At 49.7% G+C, this 19309-nt stretch overlaps 1 protein-coding gene across 1 annotated transcript in view; it reads left to right on the top strand.

The window, feature by feature from the left end:
• Positions 1 to 1101: 1101 nt before the first annotated feature.
• The window catches only part of capn12 (calpain 12), a 48279-nt gene continuing 30071 nt past the window's right edge, over positions 1102 to 19309 (top strand). Inside the window, exons 1-9 of the mRNA XM_067975034.1 lie at positions 1102 to 1373; positions 2944 to 3013; positions 6551 to 6669; positions 8013 to 8146; positions 11339 to 11510; positions 12427 to 12510; positions 13230 to 13315; positions 13933 to 14010; positions 16200 to 16354. Coding sequence (XP_067831135.1) covers positions 1155 to 1373; positions 2944 to 3013; positions 6551 to 6669; positions 8013 to 8146; positions 11339 to 11510; positions 12427 to 12510; positions 13230 to 13315; positions 13933 to 14010; positions 16200 to 16354 — 1117 coding nt within the window. The 5' untranslated portion in view covers positions 1102 to 1154. The remainder of the gene's footprint in view (positions 1374 to 2943; positions 3014 to 6550; positions 6670 to 8012; positions 8147 to 11338; positions 11511 to 12426; positions 12511 to 13229; positions 13316 to 13932; positions 14011 to 16199; positions 16355 to 19309) is intronic.

Raw genomic sequence — 19309 nt, 5'->3', positions numbered from 1 at the left:
AGGGAGGGAGGGAGGGAGGGAGGGGGAGGGAGGGAGGGAGGGAGGGGGAGAAACGGAGGGAGGGAGGGGGAGAAACGGAGGGAGGGAGGGGAGAAACGAGGGAGGGAGGGGGCGAAGCGGAGGGAGGGAGGGGGAGAAGCGGAGGGAGGGAGGGGAGAAGCGGAGGGAGGGAGGGGGAGAAGCGGAGGGAGGGAGGGGGAGAAGCGGAGGGAGGGGAGGGGAGAAGCGGAGGGAGGGAGTGGAGAGAAGCGGAGGGAGGGAGGTGGAGAAGCGGAGGGAGGGAGGGGGGAGAAACGGAGGGAGGGAGGGGGAGAAACGGAGGGAGGGAGGGGGGAGAAACGGAGGGAGGGAGGGGGAGAAACGGAGGGAGGGAGGGGGAGAAACGGAGGGAGGGAGGGGGAGAACGGAGGGAGGGAGGGGGAGAAACGGAGGGAGGGAGGGGGAAAACGGGAGGGAGGGAAGGGGAGAAACTGAGGGAGGGAAGGGGAGAAACGGAGGGAGGGAGGGGGAGAAACGGAGGGAGGGAGCGGGAGAAACGGAGGGAGGGAGGGGCAGAAACGGAGGGAGGGAGGGGGAGAAACGGAGGGAGGGCGGGGAAGAGGGAGAAGAGGGGGAGAAAGGAAGGGAGGGAGGGAGTGGAGAGAAAGGGAGGGAGGGGGAGAAAGGGAGGGGGAGGGGGAGGGAGGGAGGGAGGGGGAGGGAGGGAGGGAGGGAGTGGGAGAAAGGGAGAGATGGAGGGGGGAAAAAGGAGGGAGGGAAGGGGAGAAACGGAGGGAGGGAGGGGGAGAAACGGAGGGAGGGAGGGGGAGAAACGGAGGGAGGGAGGGGGGAGAAACAGAGGGAGAAGAGGGGGAGAAAGGAAGGGAGGGAGGGAGTGGAGAGAAAGGGAGGGAGGGGGAGAAAGGGAGGGAGGGAGGGGGAGAAAGGGAGGGAGGGAGGGGGAGAAAGGGAGGGAGGGAGGGGGAGGAAGGGAGGGGGAGACTGTGGGAGGGAGGGGGAGACTGAGGGAGGGAGGGAGGGAAAGAAAGGGGAGAGGGAGGGATAAGGAGGGGATAGAAAGGGAGGAGGGAGGGACCGGACACGTAGGAGCGACTGAGCCGTGCCAGGTAAAAGCGATCGGAGAGCAGGTATCGGAAGCGGTGACACCTGCACAAATGGGTAATTCTAGTTCTTCTTCGAACTCTTCCTCCTCCTCTTTGGGGGTCAGGGCCGGGACCCGGGAGAACCCATTGCGTTTCAAGGCTCAGGATTTCGAGAGTCTACGGAGCCGGTGTCTGCGGGAGGAGCGGCTCTTCGAAGATCCCAATTTCCCGGCTCAGGTGGAGTCTTTGGGGCTGGACACGGAGACCGAGATCGAGTGGATCCGCGCCACTGTAAGTAAGAATTCGGGGCTGGAGGGGACTGAACTGGGCGAAACTAATGAACTGGACTTGATGAATGAACTAAACTGGGAGTGTGTCAGCAGTTACAGGGAGTCCCTGGGAGAGTGTGTCAGAATTTTCAGGGAGTCCCTGGGAGAGTGTGTCAGAATTTACAGGGAGTCCCTGGGAGAGTGTGTCAGAATTTACAGGGAGTCCCTGGGAGAGTGTGTCAGAATTTACAGGGAGTCCCTGGGAGAGTGTGTCAGAATTTACAGGGGGTCGCTGAGAGTGTGTCAGTATTTACAGGGAGTCCCTGGGAGAGTGTGTCAGTATTTACAGGGGGTCGCTGAGAGTGTGTCAGTATTTACAGGGGGTTGTTGGGAGTGTGTCAGTATTTACAGGGGGTCGCTGAGAGTGTGTCAGTATTTACAGGTGGTCGCTGAGAGTGTGTCAGTATTTACAGGGGGTTGTTGGGAGTGTGTCAGTATTTACAGGGGGTTGTTGGGAGTGTGTCAGTATTTACAGGGGGTCGCTGAGAGTGTGTCAGAATTTACAGGTGGTCGCTGAGAGTGTGTCAGTATTTACAGGGGGTTGTTGGGAGTGTGTCAGTATTTACAGGGGGTTGTTGGGAGTGTGTCAGTATTTACAGGTGGTCGCTGAGAGTGTGTCAGAATTTACAGGTGGTCGCTGAGAGTGTGTCAGTATTTACAGGGGGTCGCTGAGAGTGTGTCAGAATTTACAGGGGGTTGTTGGGAGTGTGTCAGTATTTACAGGGGATCGCTGAGAGTGTGTCAGAATTTACAGGGGGTTGTTGGGAGTGTGTCAGTATTGACAGGGGATCGCTGAGAGTGTGTCAGTATTTACAGGGGGTTGTTGGGAGTGTGTCAGTATTGACAGGGGATCGCTGAGAGTGTGTCAGTATTTACAGGGGATCGCTGAGAGTGTGTCAGTATTTACAGGGGGTTGTTGGGAGTGTGTCAGTATTGACAGGGGATCGCTGAGAGTGTGTCAGTATTTACAGGGGATCGCTGAGAGTGTGTCAGAATTTACAGGGGGTTGTTGGGAGTGTGTCAGAATTTACAGGGGGTCGCTGAGAGTGTGTCAGAATTTACAGGGGATCGCTGAGAGTGTGTCAGAATTTACAGGGGATCGCTGAGAGTGTGTCAGTATTGACAGGGGATCGCTGAGAGTGTGTCAGAATTTACAGGGGATCGCTGAGAGTGTGTCAGAATTTACAGGGGGTTGTTGGGAGTGTGTCAGAATTTACAGGGGGTCGCTGAGAGTGTGTCAGAATTTACAGGGGATCGCTGAGAGTGTGTCAGAATTTACAGGGGATCGCTGAGAGTGTGTCAGTATTTACAGGGGGTTGTTGGGAGTGTGTCAGTATTTACAGGGGGTCGCTGAGAGTGTGTCAGTATTTACAGGGGGTTGTTGGGAGTGTGTCAGCACTAACAAGGCGTTCCTGGGAATATGTCAGTATTTACAAGGGTCCTAGAGAGTGTACCAATATTTGCAAGTGGTCCCTTACGCAGAACGGTTGAAAAGTACAATGCTAAATTTAGCCTTTCATTTCAATTTCCAGGAACTCTTTAGAGTGCCCCGATTTTTCGTGAACATGGCCAGCACTACCGATATCTGCCAGGGACGGCTGGGTAAGTGGTATTGGCCACTGGGAGCTCGTCAGTGAATCTTTCTCATTGTTAAGTTTAAAGAAACTTATGTCTTTTCGGTTACTTTACCTCAACGTTGACCTCACATTGTCTGCTGTACGGTGAAGTGGGACACTGGTGTCTGGGCGTAGCTGGGAGCAGCAAAGATTTACTGCATGGAGCAAATTGTTTCCTTTTGCTCTCTAGCGTTTAGCTGTGGGGGGAAGGTGGGGCAGGGCGGGGAAGATGATGAATTGTGAAAATAGAAGTTGGAGCAGAAAAATAAATCCTTTAATTGTCCCTCTGGTTCCCATCTCCACACAGAATAATTGACCAAGATGAAGATGAAAATGTCAGACTGCATCTTTTGTGTTTAATGGGGCAGTGTGGTGTGGAGCTTTACTCTGTATCTAACCCGTGCTGTTTGAAGTACTTTTTGAAGTGTAGTCATTGTTGTACTGTAGGAAACGCGGCAGCCAATTCGTGCACACTATCAGTGTACGACTCGTACCTCACTATCGGTGAGCAACTCATATCTCACTATCAGCGAGCTACTGGCACCTCGTACAGTTGGGCGGAACTGGCCCAGGGAGTCCTCACCATTGATTCCGGACCCAATGAGGTCTCATGACATCAGGTCAAACATGGGCAAGGAAACCTCCTGCTGATTACCACCTACCACCCTCCCTCAGCTGATGAATCAGTACTCCTCCACATCGAACACCACTTGGGAGGAAGCACTGAAGGTAGCAAGGGCACAGAACATGTGGCTCGGTAGTACCGCCATTGACCGAGCTGACCAAGTCCCAAAGGACATAGCTACCAGGCTGGGCTTGAGGCAGTGAGAGAACCAACACGAGGGATTAACCTACTTGACCTCATCCTCACCAATCTATCTGTTGCAGATGCATCTGTCCATGGCAGTATTGGTAGGAGTGACCATTGCAGTCCTTGTGGAGACCAAGTCCCCTCTTCACACTGCGGGCACCCTCCATCGTGTCGTGTGGCACTACCACCGTGCTAAGTGGAATAGATTAAGAAGAGATCTCGCACCTCAAGACTGGACGTCCATGAGGATCTCTGGGCCATCGGCAGCAGCAGAATTGTATTCCACCACAATCTGTAACCTCATGGCCGAGCATATCCCTCACTCCACCATTTATCATCAACAACAACAAATACTTGAATTTATATAGCATAGTAAAATGCCCAAGGTGCTTCACAGGAACATTATCAAATATTTGACACCGAGCCACATAAGAAGATATTAGCACAGGTGACCAAAAGCTTAGTCAAAGAGGTAGGTTTTAAGAAGCATCTTAAAGGAGAGAGGGAGAGGCAGAAAGGTTTAGGGAGGGAATTCCAGAGCTTAGGGATTGGGCAGTGGAAGGCATGGCCGCCAATGGTGGAACGATTAAAATCGGGGATGTGCAAGAGGCAAGAATTGGAGGAGTGCAGAGATCTCGGAGGCTTGTAGGGCTTCAAGAGGTTACAGAGCTAGGGAGGGGGCGAGGCCATGTGGGTATTTGAAAACAAGAATGAGAATTTTAAAATCGAGGCATTGCCGGACCGGGAACCAACTTAGATCAGTGAGTACGTGGGCAATGGGTGAACGGGACTTGGTGCGAGTTAGAATACTGGTAGCTGAATTTTGGATGAGCTCAAGTTTATGGAGGGTGGAAGATGGGAGGCCGGCCAGGAGAGCATTGGAATAGTCAAGTCTGGAGGTAACTAAGTCATGGATGAGGGTTTCAGCAGCAGATAAGCTGAGGCAGGGATGGAGACGGGCGATGTTATGGAGGTGGAAGTAGGCGGTCTTGGTGATGGGGTGGATATGGAATGAGGCACAATACAGTATTAAGCGAAAAGAAAAGGATTGCACAAATGTAAAGAAAGTGGAAATCCAACGGACTGGGAGAGCTATAAAAAGTAACAAAGGGATATAAAGAAAATGTTAAGAGCTGCAAAAAGAGAATATGAGAAAGCTTGCAATGAATATCAAGACTAACAGTAAAAGTTTTTATAAATTAAGAGAAAGAGAGTGGCTAAGGGAAATGAGGGCCCATTAAAGACAAACACAGGTGATACTGTAATCAACAATAAGGAAATGGCAGACTTGTTAAGAGTACTTTGCATCCGTCTTCACAGTAGAGGAAGAGGACAAAATAGCAGTGGTACAAGGGAAACTAAAAATAAATCAAGGGAAGGAACATATTGGATTTAAAATAAGTTTTAAAATATGGTAATAGAGAAAATGATGACACTTAAGATCAACAAATCTCCAGGTCCTGATAGTTTTCACCTTAGGGTATTAAAAGAAGAAGGTGAGGAAGTTGCAGATGCATTAGTCATAATCTTCCTCTCTTGATTCATGAATTGGAAAATTGCAAATGTCACTCCATTATTTAGAAGGGCGGGAGTGAGAAACCAGGTAACTACAGACCTGTCAGTTTAACGTCAGTTGTGGAGAAGTTACTAGAATCTGTAATTAGGGATGGAGTGACTGAGCACTTTGACAAATTTGAGCTGATCAGAGAGAGTCAGCATGGATTGGTGAAGGGTAAATCATGTCTGACTAATCTAGTTGAATTGGCAAATAGAGTTCAATGTGGGGATGTGTGAGATCATCCATTTTGGATCCAATAAAGACAATTTGGAATATTTTCTAAATAGTGAGAAACTAGGAACCATGGAGGAGCAGAGAGATTTGGGTGTTCATGTAAGCAAATCACTAAAAACTAGTGGACATTTTCAAAAAATAATCAAAGAAGCTAATGGAATGTTGGCCTTTATCTCAAGGGGGCTGGAATATAAAAGGGGGGAAGTGATCCTTCAGCTGTACAAAGCCTCGGTCAATCCCCATCTGGAGAACTGAGTTCAGTTCTGGGCACCGCACCTCAGGAAGGATATATCGGCCTTGGAGGGGGTGCAGCACAGATTCACCAGAATGATACCAGGGGTTAAAGAGTTGAATTATGAGGACAGGTTGCATAAACTTGGCTTGTATTCCCTTAAGTATAGAAGATTGAGGGATGATCTAATCAAGGTATTTAAAGTGATAAAAGGTTTCGATTGGGTAAGATACAGAGAAACCATTTCGTTTGGTGGGGGAATCCAGAACAAGGGAGCGTAATCTTATAATCAGAGCAAGGCCATTCAGGAGTGAGATCAGGAAGCACTTCTTCACACAAAGGGTAGTAGAAATCTGGAATCTTTCCCCCAAAAGGCTGTGCATGCTGGGCCAATTGAAAATTTCAAGACTGAGGTTGAGAGATTTTTGTTAGGTAAGGATATCAAGGGATTTGGACCAAGGCTGGGTAAATGGGGTCGAGGTACAGATTAGCCAGGATCTAATTGAATGGCGGAACAGGCTCGAGGGGCTGAATGGCCTCCTCCTGTTCCTGTGTTCACACAAGCAACTGTAAAGAATGACAGGTTCCAACAGACACACTGCCCTGTCTTTTCTCGTTCAGATACTGACTGACCTGCTGTGCGTTTGCTGTATCCATGGTTACGTTCTCTCTCCCCTTCTCTCTTCAGGTGACTGTTGGTTCCTGGCGGCCATGTCCTCACTGACCCTGGATAGTCAGCTCTTCTCATACGTAGTTCCAAGTGACCAGAGCTTTCAGAAGCTGTATGCTGGGATCTTCCGCTTTCGGGTATGAATCTGGAATTAATCACGTCAACTGGAGTAGATGGCACTAGAGCTACAAATGTCTGTTGTCCGTTTGTATGTGTGAGTGTGTGAGACTGTGTTCGTTTGTATGTGTTTGTATTTTGCTAGACAAATGCCAGGCAATGACCATCTCCAACAAGAGAGAGTCTAACCACCTCCCCATGACATTCAAAGCCATTACCATCGCCGAATCTCCCACCATCAACATCCTGGGGGTCACCATTGACCAGAAACTTAACTGGACCAGCCATATAAATACTGTGGCTACAAGAGCAGGTCAGAGGCTGGGTATTCTGCGGCGAGTGACTCACCTCCTGACTCCCCAAAGCCTTTCCACCATCTACAAGGCACAAGTCAGGAGTGTGATGGAATACTCTCCACTTGCCTGGATGAGTGCAGCTCCAACAACACTCAAGAAGCTCGACACCATCCAGGACAAAGCAGCCCACTTGATTGGCACCCCATCCACCACCCTAAATATTCACTCCCTTCACCACCGGCGCACAGTGGCTGCAGTGTGTACCATCCACAGGATGCAATGCAGCAACTCGCCAAGGCTTCTTCGACAGGACCTCCCAAACCCGCGACTTCTCCCACCTAGAAGGACAAGGGCAGCAGGCACATGGGAACAACACCACCTGCATATTCCCCTCCAAGTCACACACCATCCCGAATTGGAAATATATCGCCGTTCCTTCATCGTCGCTGGGTCAAAATCCTGGAACTCCCTTCCTAACAGCACTGTGGGAGAACCTTCACCACACGGACTGCAGTGGTTCAAGAAGGCGGCTCACCACCACCTTCTCAAGGGCAATTGGGGATGGGCAATAAATTGCGGCCTCGCCAGCAACGCCCACATCCCATGAACAAATTTTTTAAAAATGTGTGTATGTGTCCCCATGTGTTTGTGTGTGTGTGTGTGTGTGTGTGTGTGTTCGTGCATGTGTTATTGATTTAACCTGGGCAGCAGTAGGGGCTGCAGATAGCATCAGTGCACCTGGGACAGGGAGGCTAAAATCAGCCGGGATTCTCACTATCAAATGGCTCCCTGTTGTAAAGTTTATGTGTAGGTGTTCTTTATGAACAGGATAGGGGCTTGGTGCTTCCCACGGTAATAATCTGCTGATACTTCCTGTCTAGACTTGTATGTGAAGAATAGCTGCTTGAGTAAAGATGGTACAATGCCCGTGGAAAGATACTCGAGCAGGAATCAGTGCCTTCGGGAGAGAAAGGGAGAAAATCGGTGAGGGGTACACTAAGTCAAAAGGACACGATTTCAGGAAGTGTATTTCATTTGCCCTCTTCCTTCCTATCCTGTCTTCCTAGTTCTGGCAATACGGAAAATGGATGGAGGTGGTTGTCGATGACCGGCTCCCGACTCTGCGCCGGAGGCTGGTCTTTACCCGTTCGTCCTCGCGGAACGAGCTCTGGAGTGCTCTGCTCGAGAAGGCCTACGCCAAGTAGGAATTTTAAATCGTGCAACAAAGCGTTTCCTTCTATATTACACTGGGTTTGCTGCTATTACACAAAAGAATTTACTTATTTACATTTCAAAACTTCCTTTATGAATTTTATTGCTCAAGGTGAGGGATGTCATTGCTGGGAATAGAACATTTCCTATTTCAGGCAATCAGTGTAAAATCCTCTTCACTGCCCCATCAAACACTCCCAGGACATTTACATCATGGGTTAGATACAGAGTAAAGCTCCCTCTACACTGTCCCATCAAACACTCCCAGGACATTTACATCATGGGTTAGATTCAGAGTAAAGCTCCCTCTACACTGTCCCATCAAACACACTCAGGTCTCAGTCCCTCTGAGAGTTCATTTTAATGACTGCTCATTCTAGATACTGCAGAACACAACAATTGCTTGGTGTCTTTGAGCAGTGTGGTCAGTGTGCAGCCCGCAGTACCTGTGAGTTACACAGACACAGGGCCTGGCATTGAGCATAGTGTGTGGAGAAGTGTTGGGAATGAGAGAGGATGGGCACTTTGAATAATCAGGACAGTATTGATGGTTCTAGGTTTCACTCAAGTTAATCTGTTTCTCCATGTGCATTGTTCAAACACACTGCCTGTGCAGCGAGACCTCCCAGTCAGGGACTGGCTGCAAGATGGTAAAACAGTGAGCATTCAGGGATGAAGAAAATGACTACGATGTAGAGGGGACGGAAAGTCTTGGGGATGGAGAACGGAGTCTGGGGGAGGGAAAGCCTCGGTGCAGGGGGTGGGGTGGGGGGATGTCTCGGGAGTGAATTTGTGAGGAGAGAGGGTGGTAGTACTACTAGTTCTGAGTTCGCAGCCTATTTCCTGATCTGGGGGCTCTGAATCAGACTAGAGAAACCGGTTTGTAATTGTACCTGGGGCACAATTTCAGGAAAAATATTTTCTCTTGAAACCAGAGCAAAAGAGTTTAATAAAGATGCACAAAATCACAATCCAATACCACCCTGCATTACACGGAATCACATAGAGGAGACATTTATTTAAGCAACGAGTTGTTCTGATCTGGAATGCACTGCCCTGAAAGGGCGGTGGAAGCAGATTGAATAGTAACTTTCAAAAGGGAATTGGATAAATACTTGAAAAGGAAAAATTTGCAGGGCTATGAGGAAAGAGCAAGGGAGTGGGACTAATTGGATAGCTCTTTCAAAGAGCCAGCATGATGGGCCGAATGGCCACCTTCTGTGCCGTAAAATTCTACGATTCTATGAAAATCTACAGCACAAAAACAGGCCACTCGGCCCGACTAGCCCATGCCGTTGTTTATGCTCCACACGAGCCTCCTCCCACTTTAATTACCTCTTCCCACACTGCCCCAATATTCCTCTGTTACCGTCTCCCTCATGTAAGCACCAAGCCTCGTCTTAAATGCATCAGTGCTCTCTGCTTCAACTGCTCCAGGTATCAGCAAGTTCCACATTCTCACCACTCCCTGTGAAAAGAAATTCCTCCTAAATTCTTTATTTGATCTGTTAGGGGCTATTTTATATTTATGACGCCTTGTTCTGGACTCACCCACAAGTGGAAACAGTTTCTCCACATCCACCCTATCGAACTCTTTCATAATTTTCAAGACCTCTATCAGGTCTCCCCTTAGTGTTTTCTTTTCCGGAGAAAAGAACTCCAGCTTGCTCAATCTTTCCTGATTGCTGCATCCTCTCAATTCTGACAACATCCTTGTAAATCTTTTCTGCACTTTTTCTAGTGTTTCATTATCCCTTTTGTGGCATGGAGACCAGAGCTGCAAATAGTATTCCAAGTGTGGTCTAACTAAGGTCCTATATAAATTTAACATTACCTCCTTGCTTTTGTATTATATTCCTCTAGAAATGAATACCAGTACTTTGTTTTGCACTTTTATGGCCTCATCTGGTGAATATATGTGTCAGTATTCCCAGATCTCTTTGCTCCTCTTCCCCATTTAGTTTTTTTTACCTTCAAGGAATAAGTGGCATCCGTATTCTTCCTATCAAAATGAACTTTGCTATATTGAATTTCATTTGCCATTTATCTGCCCATTCTGCAAGCCAGTTTGTCTTTCTGTATTTTGATGCAGTCCTTCACATTCTTAGCTAGAACAACAATTTGATTTCATCTGCAAATTTTGACACCGTACTTCCAGTTCCTGAGTCCAAATCATTGATGTATATGGTAAACAACAGTGGTCCAAGCACGGATTCCTACAGGACACCACGTCACACTTTCTGCTAGTCTAAGCAACTTCCCACAACTCCTACCCTCTGGTTTCTGTTTTGTAGCCATCGTTCAATCTCTTCTGCTATCTGGCCCCTGACTCCATACGCCCTAACCTTTATCATGAGTCTCCTATATGGCACCTTATAGAAGGCCTTCGCAAAATCCATGTATATCACATCCACTGCATTGTCCTTGTCTACTCTTTCTGTTATTTCTTCAAATAATTCAATGAAGTTGGTTAAACATGATCCTTTTAGAAATCCATGTTGACTTTTTTTATTATATTCTCGGTCTCTAGAAATTTTGTTATCTGACCTCTAAGCAAAGATTCTAGTATCTTTCCTACCATTGATGTTAAGCTAAAAGGACTGTAGTTCTAGCTCCCTTTTTGAAGATTGGAATTACATTTGCTGTCCACCAGTCCTCTGGCACCATTCCTTTTTCTACTGAATTATTATAGATGGAAACTAGTGACTCTGCTATCTACTCCCTAGTTTCTTTGAATATCCTCGGGTGCAATCCACTTGGACCCGAGGCTTTATCTGCCTTAAGTTTCACTAAACATTAAACAGATAAAGGCACCATCATTATACCCCACACACCTCACTGTAACACTCTGATAGACTCCACACCCCTCACTTTAACATTCTGATATGCCCCACACTCCTCACTGTAACACTCTCATATACCACACACCCCTCATTGTAACACTCTGATATACCCCACAACCTTCAATATAACACTCTGATATACCCCACATCCCTCACTGTAACACTGATATGCCTCTCGCTGTGACACTACACCCCACACCCCTCACTGTAACTCTGATATACCCCACACCCTTCACTGTAAAACTCAGATATGCCATTTTAAAGATTTAAACCTCGGTAATAACAAAGTTATTTACATTGAAAGAAAGTGGATTGAAATTCCGATCTTGTTCCTGTAGGATTAATGGTTCCTATTCCAGTTTACGAGGCGGGCAAGTGTCCGAGGCGATGGAGGATTTCACCAGCGGCATTGCTGAGTCCATTAAGTTGAGCTCCACCACGTCAGACGAGCTGTGGGTGTTGGTGAACCGTGCTCTCACCAAGCAGACTCTGCTGTCCTGCTCTATCGAGGTAATGTCAACACACCACCACTTTCTCAACCTTTGCTCCAGGAGCAGGACCGATGGGCTCCAGCTCCATGTCCCCAAGCAGCCTGCTTCATTCATGGGGCTTGTCAGAGAGGAGTCAGGCCTGGGGCTAGCGTTGCCCGAGAGACTCCCAGATTGGGGCATGGATATCCTCAGGAGATCTTCAGGCTTTAAATTTCCCGCCTCAGCAGCCCATCCCCCGGAACATGACGTCACCGGCTCCCGCCGCTGAGAGCTGAGGCCAGGGTGGGGCAGGCCGGGGCGCAGAGAATGACATTGGGGAATGTGGATCGGCGTGAGGGAGATGGGAATGGGGTCGAGCAAGAGATGGTAACTGGGGGTTTGAGACCTCGGGGGAGAGAGGGAGACTGGGGTTTGGGGGAAGAGAGGGTGACTGGGGTTTGGGGGCTCAGGGGAGACTTATGGTTGGGGCCTCGGGGGAGAATGGGGGTTGGGGCCTCGGTGGAGACTGGGGGCTCGGGGGAGTGAGGGAAACTGGGGGTTCGGGGCTCTGGGGAGAGAGAGAGAAAGACTGGGAGTTTGGGGCTCAGGGAGACTGGAGGTTGGGGGCTCGGAGGAGAGAGGGAGCATGGCCTGGGGGAACCCAATGGTGGGCTACTTTCTCTGAGTGCCTCCTTCTGTGAGAAAACGCTTGGTGTCCACTTGGCTCATCTCCACAGCAGCATGAGTGAGGTCAGGAAATCGCCTATGGAGGAGGGGGACAAGTTATATAATTTACAATCAATCTTTTAGCCTTTAGGATTATCGAGCTGTGTTGGGACAAACAACCTTGGCCTGTAGCATCAGGATGGAGCCCTGTCTGGGATACAGGAACAGGATCTCGGAGATTGGCGCTGATTCCAAACCTAACACTCTGGCTTTCCTTTGGATTGTTCCAGGTCAGTAACCCAGAGGATTTGGAGAAGGAAAACGGCCTTGGTTTGATGTACGCCCACGCTTACGCAATCATGGGCGCGGACACGGTGAGTACCCAGTAACGAGCCACCACCTGGCAGAAGACGCCGACCGTGTGATCTCGCATGTTCCCGTCCCCCGCCACCACCCCTGTGCTCGATGACCTTCATTGGCTCCCGGTCTGACAACGCCTCAATTTTAAAATTCTCATCCTTGTTTTCAAATCCCACCATGGCCTAGCCCCTCCCCTATCTCTGTAATCTCCTCCAGCCCTACAACCCTCCAAAATCTCTGCACTCTTCCAATTCTGGCCTCTTGCCCATCCCCGGTTTTCTTCGCTCCACCATTGGCGGCCGTGCCTTCAACAGCCTAGGCCATAAGATCTTGAATTCCCTCCCTAAACCTCCACCTCTCTACCTCTCCTCCTTTAAACCTACCTCTTTGACTAAGCTTTTGGTCACCTGACCTAATATCTCGTTACATGGCTCGGTATCAAATTTGTCTGATAACGCTCCTGTGAAGCGCCTCGGGACATTTTACTATGTTAAAGGCACTATATAAATGTACGTTGTTTGTTGTTGTTGTTGTTGTTGTTGTATGTTCTGTCTTCTCCCTCATGTTTCCGCTCTGAGCGCCATTACTGCAATGCGCATGGCGAGTACACATCATGAGCGGCCACTGCGCTCGACGTTTAATTCATGGTTTCTATGCATAAGGAGTAGCTGGCGCACGGGTCACTGTTATTGGTTCGGCCATGGACCCTCACCCACTCATTTCTCATCACCAGGTGAAGCAGGACAGCTCCTCGATAAGACTCTTTCGATTGCGGAATCCATGGGGTCACAGGGAGTACAGCGGGCCGTGGAGTGACAGGTAACGGGCGGGGAGAACTCTTCACTTTTGTTTTGTGAATTTTGTGCTCATCCAAGTAAGAGATGTTAGTTCGGCCACTTAAGACACCAAGTGTCAGCAACAAACACTCCCAGAGCATGGGTTTAGATACAAAGTAAAGCTCCCTCTACACCGTCCCATCAAACACTCCCAGAGCAGGTACAGCACAGTCTAGATACAGAGTAAAGCTCCCTCTACACTGTCCCATCAAACACTCCCAGGGCAGGTACAGCATGGGCTAGATACAGAGTAAAGCTCCCTCTACACTGTCCCATCAAACACTCCCAGGGCAGGTACAGCATGGGCTAGATACAGAGTAAAGCTCCCTCTACACTGTCCCATCAAACACCCCCAGAGCAGGTACAGTAACTGTTAAATACAGAGTAAAGCTCCTTCAAGGCACCCTGTTCTCTGACTGCAGCAATGTGATATTTACCACTCATCCTGTGGTCTCTTCAAATTTAATGCCAGTTTACACCCATCGGGATCTCGATTGGTCCAAACTGATTTCATTTCAGACCTTTGTAATTGCAGCCCGTCAGTCTGGGCTGGTTTCCCCCGGTCCCAGACACGTTCAGCACTTTTTTTTCTTGTTGCAGGTCTCCCAAGTGGAACAATGTTAGCATCGAGGAGAAGGCCAGACTGAAGCTGAAGGTTAAGGATGATGGGGAGTTTTGGTAGGTGCTTCACTCTGAGCCTTCACTCTGTACCAGTGCCGAACGTACATGGAGGGCGGGGGTGGGGGGGACGCGAAAGGTGATCTGTGGCTCAGCGCTGGGACAGTTGTTTGTTGATGGGGCAGAGACATGTGCAGCCTTTCCTTGCTGATGTTACACTGGTTTTTAAAGGAGAGCTAAGGATGCCACCACTCGTAATCCGACAGAGGTATTACGCCACCGCTGGGTACCCAGTGCAAGTTGGCTTAAGGGAGAGGCCAGGAAAACAAACTGACAGAGAGGCACTTCAGGGTGCCGGCACCATGGGCCTCATGGTCAATGTCGTCACCACGGGTCTGGAGAGTGAGCAGTGTGAAGAGCCTTCACTTTCAGTTCTGGTTACCTGGGATGCAATTACCTCAGAGCCCCGGGTTATGGAAGGATGGTCAATCAGGGCTCCTGCTCCTAATCGCTATCCAGCGGCTTCAGATGGATAGTCCATGTATGTGTGATACCCCCACGGTCGAACAGGCTGCTGATACTTTGGGGTAGAAATCTGTCTTCAGCATTAGCGCAAAACAGCCGGTACAGCGTCGGCCGCCCATTACATGCCCAGCGCAATGTTCAGCCCTGTTGAAGACGATATCGGGGCCGGGCGAGTAACAGGCAGTCGGTGAGACTGAATAACGGGGCCGGGCGAGTAGCAGTCGGTCGGTGGGACTGGATAACGGGGCCGGGCGAGTAACAGGCGGCCGGTGGGACTGAATAACGGGGCCGGGCGAGTAACAGGCGGCCGGTGGGACTGAATAACGGGGCCGGGCGAGTAACAGGCAGTCGGTGGGACTGGATAAGGGGGCCGGGCGAGTAACAGGCGGCCGGTGGGACTGAATAACGGGGCCGGGCGAGTAACAGGCGGCCGGTGGGACTGGATAACGGGGCCGGGCGAGTAACAGGCGGCCGGTGGGACTGAATAACGGGGCCGGGCGAGTAACAGGCGGTCGGTGGGACTGAATAACGGGGCCGGGCGAGTAGCAGTCGGTCGGTGGGACTGGATAAGGGGGCCGGGCGAGTAACAGGCGGTCGGTGGGACTGAATAACGGGGCCGGGTGAGTAACAGGCCGTCGGTGGGACTGATTATCGAGGCCGGGCGAGTAACAGGCAGTCGATGGGACTGAATATTGGGGCCGGGCAAGTAACAGGCCGTCGGTGGGACTGAATAACGGGGCCGGGCGAGTAACAGGCAGTCGGTGGGACTGAATAAGGGGGCCGGGTGAGTAACAGGCGGTCGGTGGGACTGAATAACGGGGCCGGGCGAGTAACAGGCAGTCGGTGGGACTGATTATCGAGGCCGGGCGAGTAACGGGCAGTCGATGGGACTGAATATTGGGGCCGGGCGAGTAACAGGCGGTCGGTGGGACTGAATAACGGGGCCGGGCGAGTAACAGGCAGTCGGTGGGACTGATTATCGAGGCCGGGCGAGTAACGGGCAGTCGATGGGACTGAATATTGGGGCCGGGCGAGTAACAGGCGGTCGGTGGGACTGAATAACGGGGCCGGGCGAGTAACAGGCGGTCGGTGGGACTGAATAACGGGGCCGGGCGAGTAACAGGCAGTCGGTGGGACTGATTATCGAGGCCGGGCGAGTAACGGGCAGTCGATGGGACTGAATATTGGGGCCGGGCGAGTAACAGGCCGTCGGTAGGACTGAATAAGGGGGCGGGCGTGTAACAGGCAGTCGGTGGGACTGAATAAGGGGGCCGGGCGAGTAACAGGCAGTCGGTAGGACTGAATATCGGGGCCAAGTGAGTAATGGGCCATCGATGGGACTGAATAACGGGGCTGGGCGAGTAACAGGCTGTCAATAGCACAAAACGGGCAGTCTCGCCAATGGCACAAGACGGATTTCTACCCCTCAGTGTCGAGGCTCACGCTTGGAGAATGGCCACTCGGGTGAGATACTGGAGGGCAATCTGTCGGCGCTTTCGACGGTGAGGGGAGAAATCAGTCTCATTTCTAAAGTTCCGTTCCGGATTAGCAGCCAGCCCTTCCTATTCTGTGTCCGTTCTGGAGACATGACATTGAGTAAATCCGAGCAGTGGAGGAACGCTCCGAGTACAAGAATGTCTGGATTCTGTTTTTGGGTTTAATATGCATCCGAGTCAAAGCCGCAGGTCTTCGCTCTCTAACCTTTTTGTTTTGTGCCTGTGCAGGATGCCAGCTGATATACTTGTTAAAACCTTCACATGGGTGGAGCTGTGCAGTATCGATCCCCTCTGCCAACACAGCACTGGCTGCATCTGGGCGATCACCTGTCACGAAGGCATGTGGATGTCAGGAATCAGCGCCGGTGGAAACCCGAACGAAGGTACGGGCAGGGGCTCTGCGCTGCGCCCAGTGCTGTCTCTCCTTGCCGCACCATTACTGAACGGCATCAACTGTTACACATTGTGAGACCCAGGCAAAGGTCCAACGCCCAGAGTGCAGCACTCAAAGCATGAAAAGAGTAGGAGCGGAGGCGAGATAAATCAGGAATTGTGATTAGGTTGACACTGAGCTTGGGTTTGAAAAGCCTGTTGATTGTAAGAGGAAGGGTGGACTGAGAGAGGTGAGGAGTTCCACGCTTTTGAGGCCTTGAGGAAGGATGAGTTAGAGAAGGAGAAAGTCTCGATTCACTTTGACACAGTGCGGATGTGCTATGAGATGACAGCCCCACCTGAAGTCAAATTGGCACAGTCCCAACGAGTCTAGTGTTTCCTTCTGTCTGTTGATTTTTGTTATTCAAAAATGGTTAATGTTCCAATTAAGTAAGAAAAACAGAATGACTTGCATTTATAAAGTGCCTTTCATAACCTCAGGATGTCCTAAAGTGCTTTTCAACCAATGAAGTTCTTTTTGAAGTGTAGTCACTGTTGTAATGTGGGAAACACGGCAGCCAATTTGCGCACAGCAAGATCCCACAAACAGCAATGAAATAAGTGGCCAGATAATGTTTTAGTGATGTTGGTTGAGGGATAAATATTAGCCAGGACACCAGGGAGGCCTCCCCTGCTGTTCTTCGAAATAGTGTCATGGGATCTTTTCCATCCACCTAAGAGAGCAGACAGGACCTTGGTTTAACGTCTCATCTGTAAGATGGCACCTCTGACAGTGCAGCATTCCCTCAATACTGCACTGATGTGTCAGCTTAGATTATGTGCTTAAGTCTCTGGAGTATAGCACAGAATCATAGCATGGTCACAGCACAGAAGGAGGCCTTTCGCCCATCGAGCTCATGCCGGCTCTTTGAAAGAGCAATCCTGTTAGTCCCATTCCCCCGCTCTTTCCCTGTAGCCCTGCAAATTTTTTCCCTTCAAGTGTTCATCCAATTCCTTTTTGAAAACCACCATTGAATCTGCTTCCACCACCCTTTCAGGCAGCACATTCCAGATCAAAACTACTCACTGCGTAAAAAAGTTTTTCCTCCTGTCACCTTTGGTTCTTTTGCCAATCATCTTAAATCTGTGTCCTCTGCTTCTCGACCCTCTGCCAATGGGAACAGATCCTCTTTATTTATTTTATCTAAACCCTTTGAACACTTTTATCAAATCTCCTCAACCTTCTCTGCTCTAAGGAGAACAACCTCAGCTTCTCCAGTCTATCAACATAACTGAAGTCCCTCATCACTGGGAATATTCCAGTAAATCTTTTCTGCACTGTCTCCAAGGCCTTCACATCCTTCCTAAAGTGTGATGCCCAGATTGGACACAATACTCCAGCTGTACCAGTGTTTCAGAAAGGTTCAACATAACTTCCTTGCTTTTGTACTCTATGCCTTTATTTATAAAACCCAGGATTCCGTACGCTTTTTTAACCGCTTTTTCAACCTGTCCTGCCACCTTCAAAGATTTGTGCACATATACCCTCAGGTCCCTCTGTTCCTGCACCCCCTTTAGAATTGTACCATTTTGTTTATATTGCCTGTTCTCATTCTTCCGGCCAAAATGTATCACTTCGCACTTCTCTGCGTTAAATCTCCTCTGCCATGTGTCTGCCCATTCCACCAGCCTGTCTATGTCCTCTTGATGCCTATTACTATCCTCCTCACTGTTTACTACACTTCCAAGTTTTGTGTGTCATCTGCTTATTTTGAAATTGTGCCCTGTACACCCAAGTACAACTCATTAATAGCTCTTGAACCCACAACCATCTGACTCAGAGGCGAGAGTGCTACCCACTGACACTTGTACAGTGACTGGCTGGGTTGGAGGGCTATAGTGAGCCCTGGAGGAGCCGGCCCAGACTCGTTTCGCTTCCTGCTCTCTGGGTAACTGGATCCTGGCACACAGTTAGTTAACGCAGGACAGAGACAGGTTTCCACACGGTAGATGAATGATATGACACAATTTGGAGCATGTTACAGTGTAGTAATGCCTTGGGGTGAAGGGCGGGTGGGGTGGTTTGAGAACATGCTGGGAAACCACAAGCATGAAACTCAAACGGTTTCTCATCATCTCAACTGTGAAGTTAGTTGCATTCTTTGTACATGCTCCAGCCTGCATTCTGCTGTGGAATTCATGCAGCCGGAGAGGGGGTGAGTTTAATCCGCCTGGGGAGGACAAACCCTCCTGCTGGAGAACACTCTGATACAACAACAGCAACAACTTGCATTTATATAGCGCCTTTAATGTAGTAAAACGTCCCAAGGCGCTTCACAGGAGTGTTATCAAACAGAATTTGACACTGAGCCACATAAGGAGATAATAGGACAAGTGACCAAAAGCTTGGTAAAAAAGAGAGAGGTTTTAAGGAGCATCTTAAAGGAGGAGAGAAAGGTACAGAGGCAGAGAGGTTTAGGGAGGAAATTCCAGATCTTTAGGGCCTAGGCAGCTGAAGGCACAGCTGCCAGTAGTGGAGCGATTTAAAATCGGGGATGTGCAAGTCGCCAGAATTGGAGGAGCACAGAGATCTCGGAGAGTTGTAGGGCTGGAGGAGGTTTAAGAGATAGGGAGGGGCGAGTCCATCGAGGGATTTGAACACGAGGTAGAGAACTTTAAAATCGAGGCGTTGCCGGACCGGGAGCCAATATAGGTCAGCAAGCACAGGAGATGGGTGAAAGCGAGTTAGCTTACGGGCAGCATCCTAACTCAAGTTTATGGAGGGTGGAAGATAGGAGGCCGGCCAAGAGAGCATTGTAATAGTCAAGGCTAGAGGTAACAAAGGCATGGATGAGGGTTTCAGCAGCTGATGAGCCGAGGCAGGGGCGAAGACGGGCAATGTTATAGAGGTGGAAGTAGGCGGTCTTGGTGATGGAGCAGACGTGTGGTTGGAAGCTCATCTCAGG

This window comes from Heptranchias perlo, chromosome 41 (assembly GCF_035084215.1).
Source record: "Heptranchias perlo isolate sHepPer1 chromosome 41, sHepPer1.hap1, whole genome shotgun sequence".
NCBI classification, from domain to species: domain Eukaryota; kingdom Metazoa; phylum Chordata; class Chondrichthyes; order Hexanchiformes; family Hexanchidae; genus Heptranchias; species Heptranchias perlo.
This window is presented reverse-complemented; position numbering and strand designations above follow the sequence as displayed.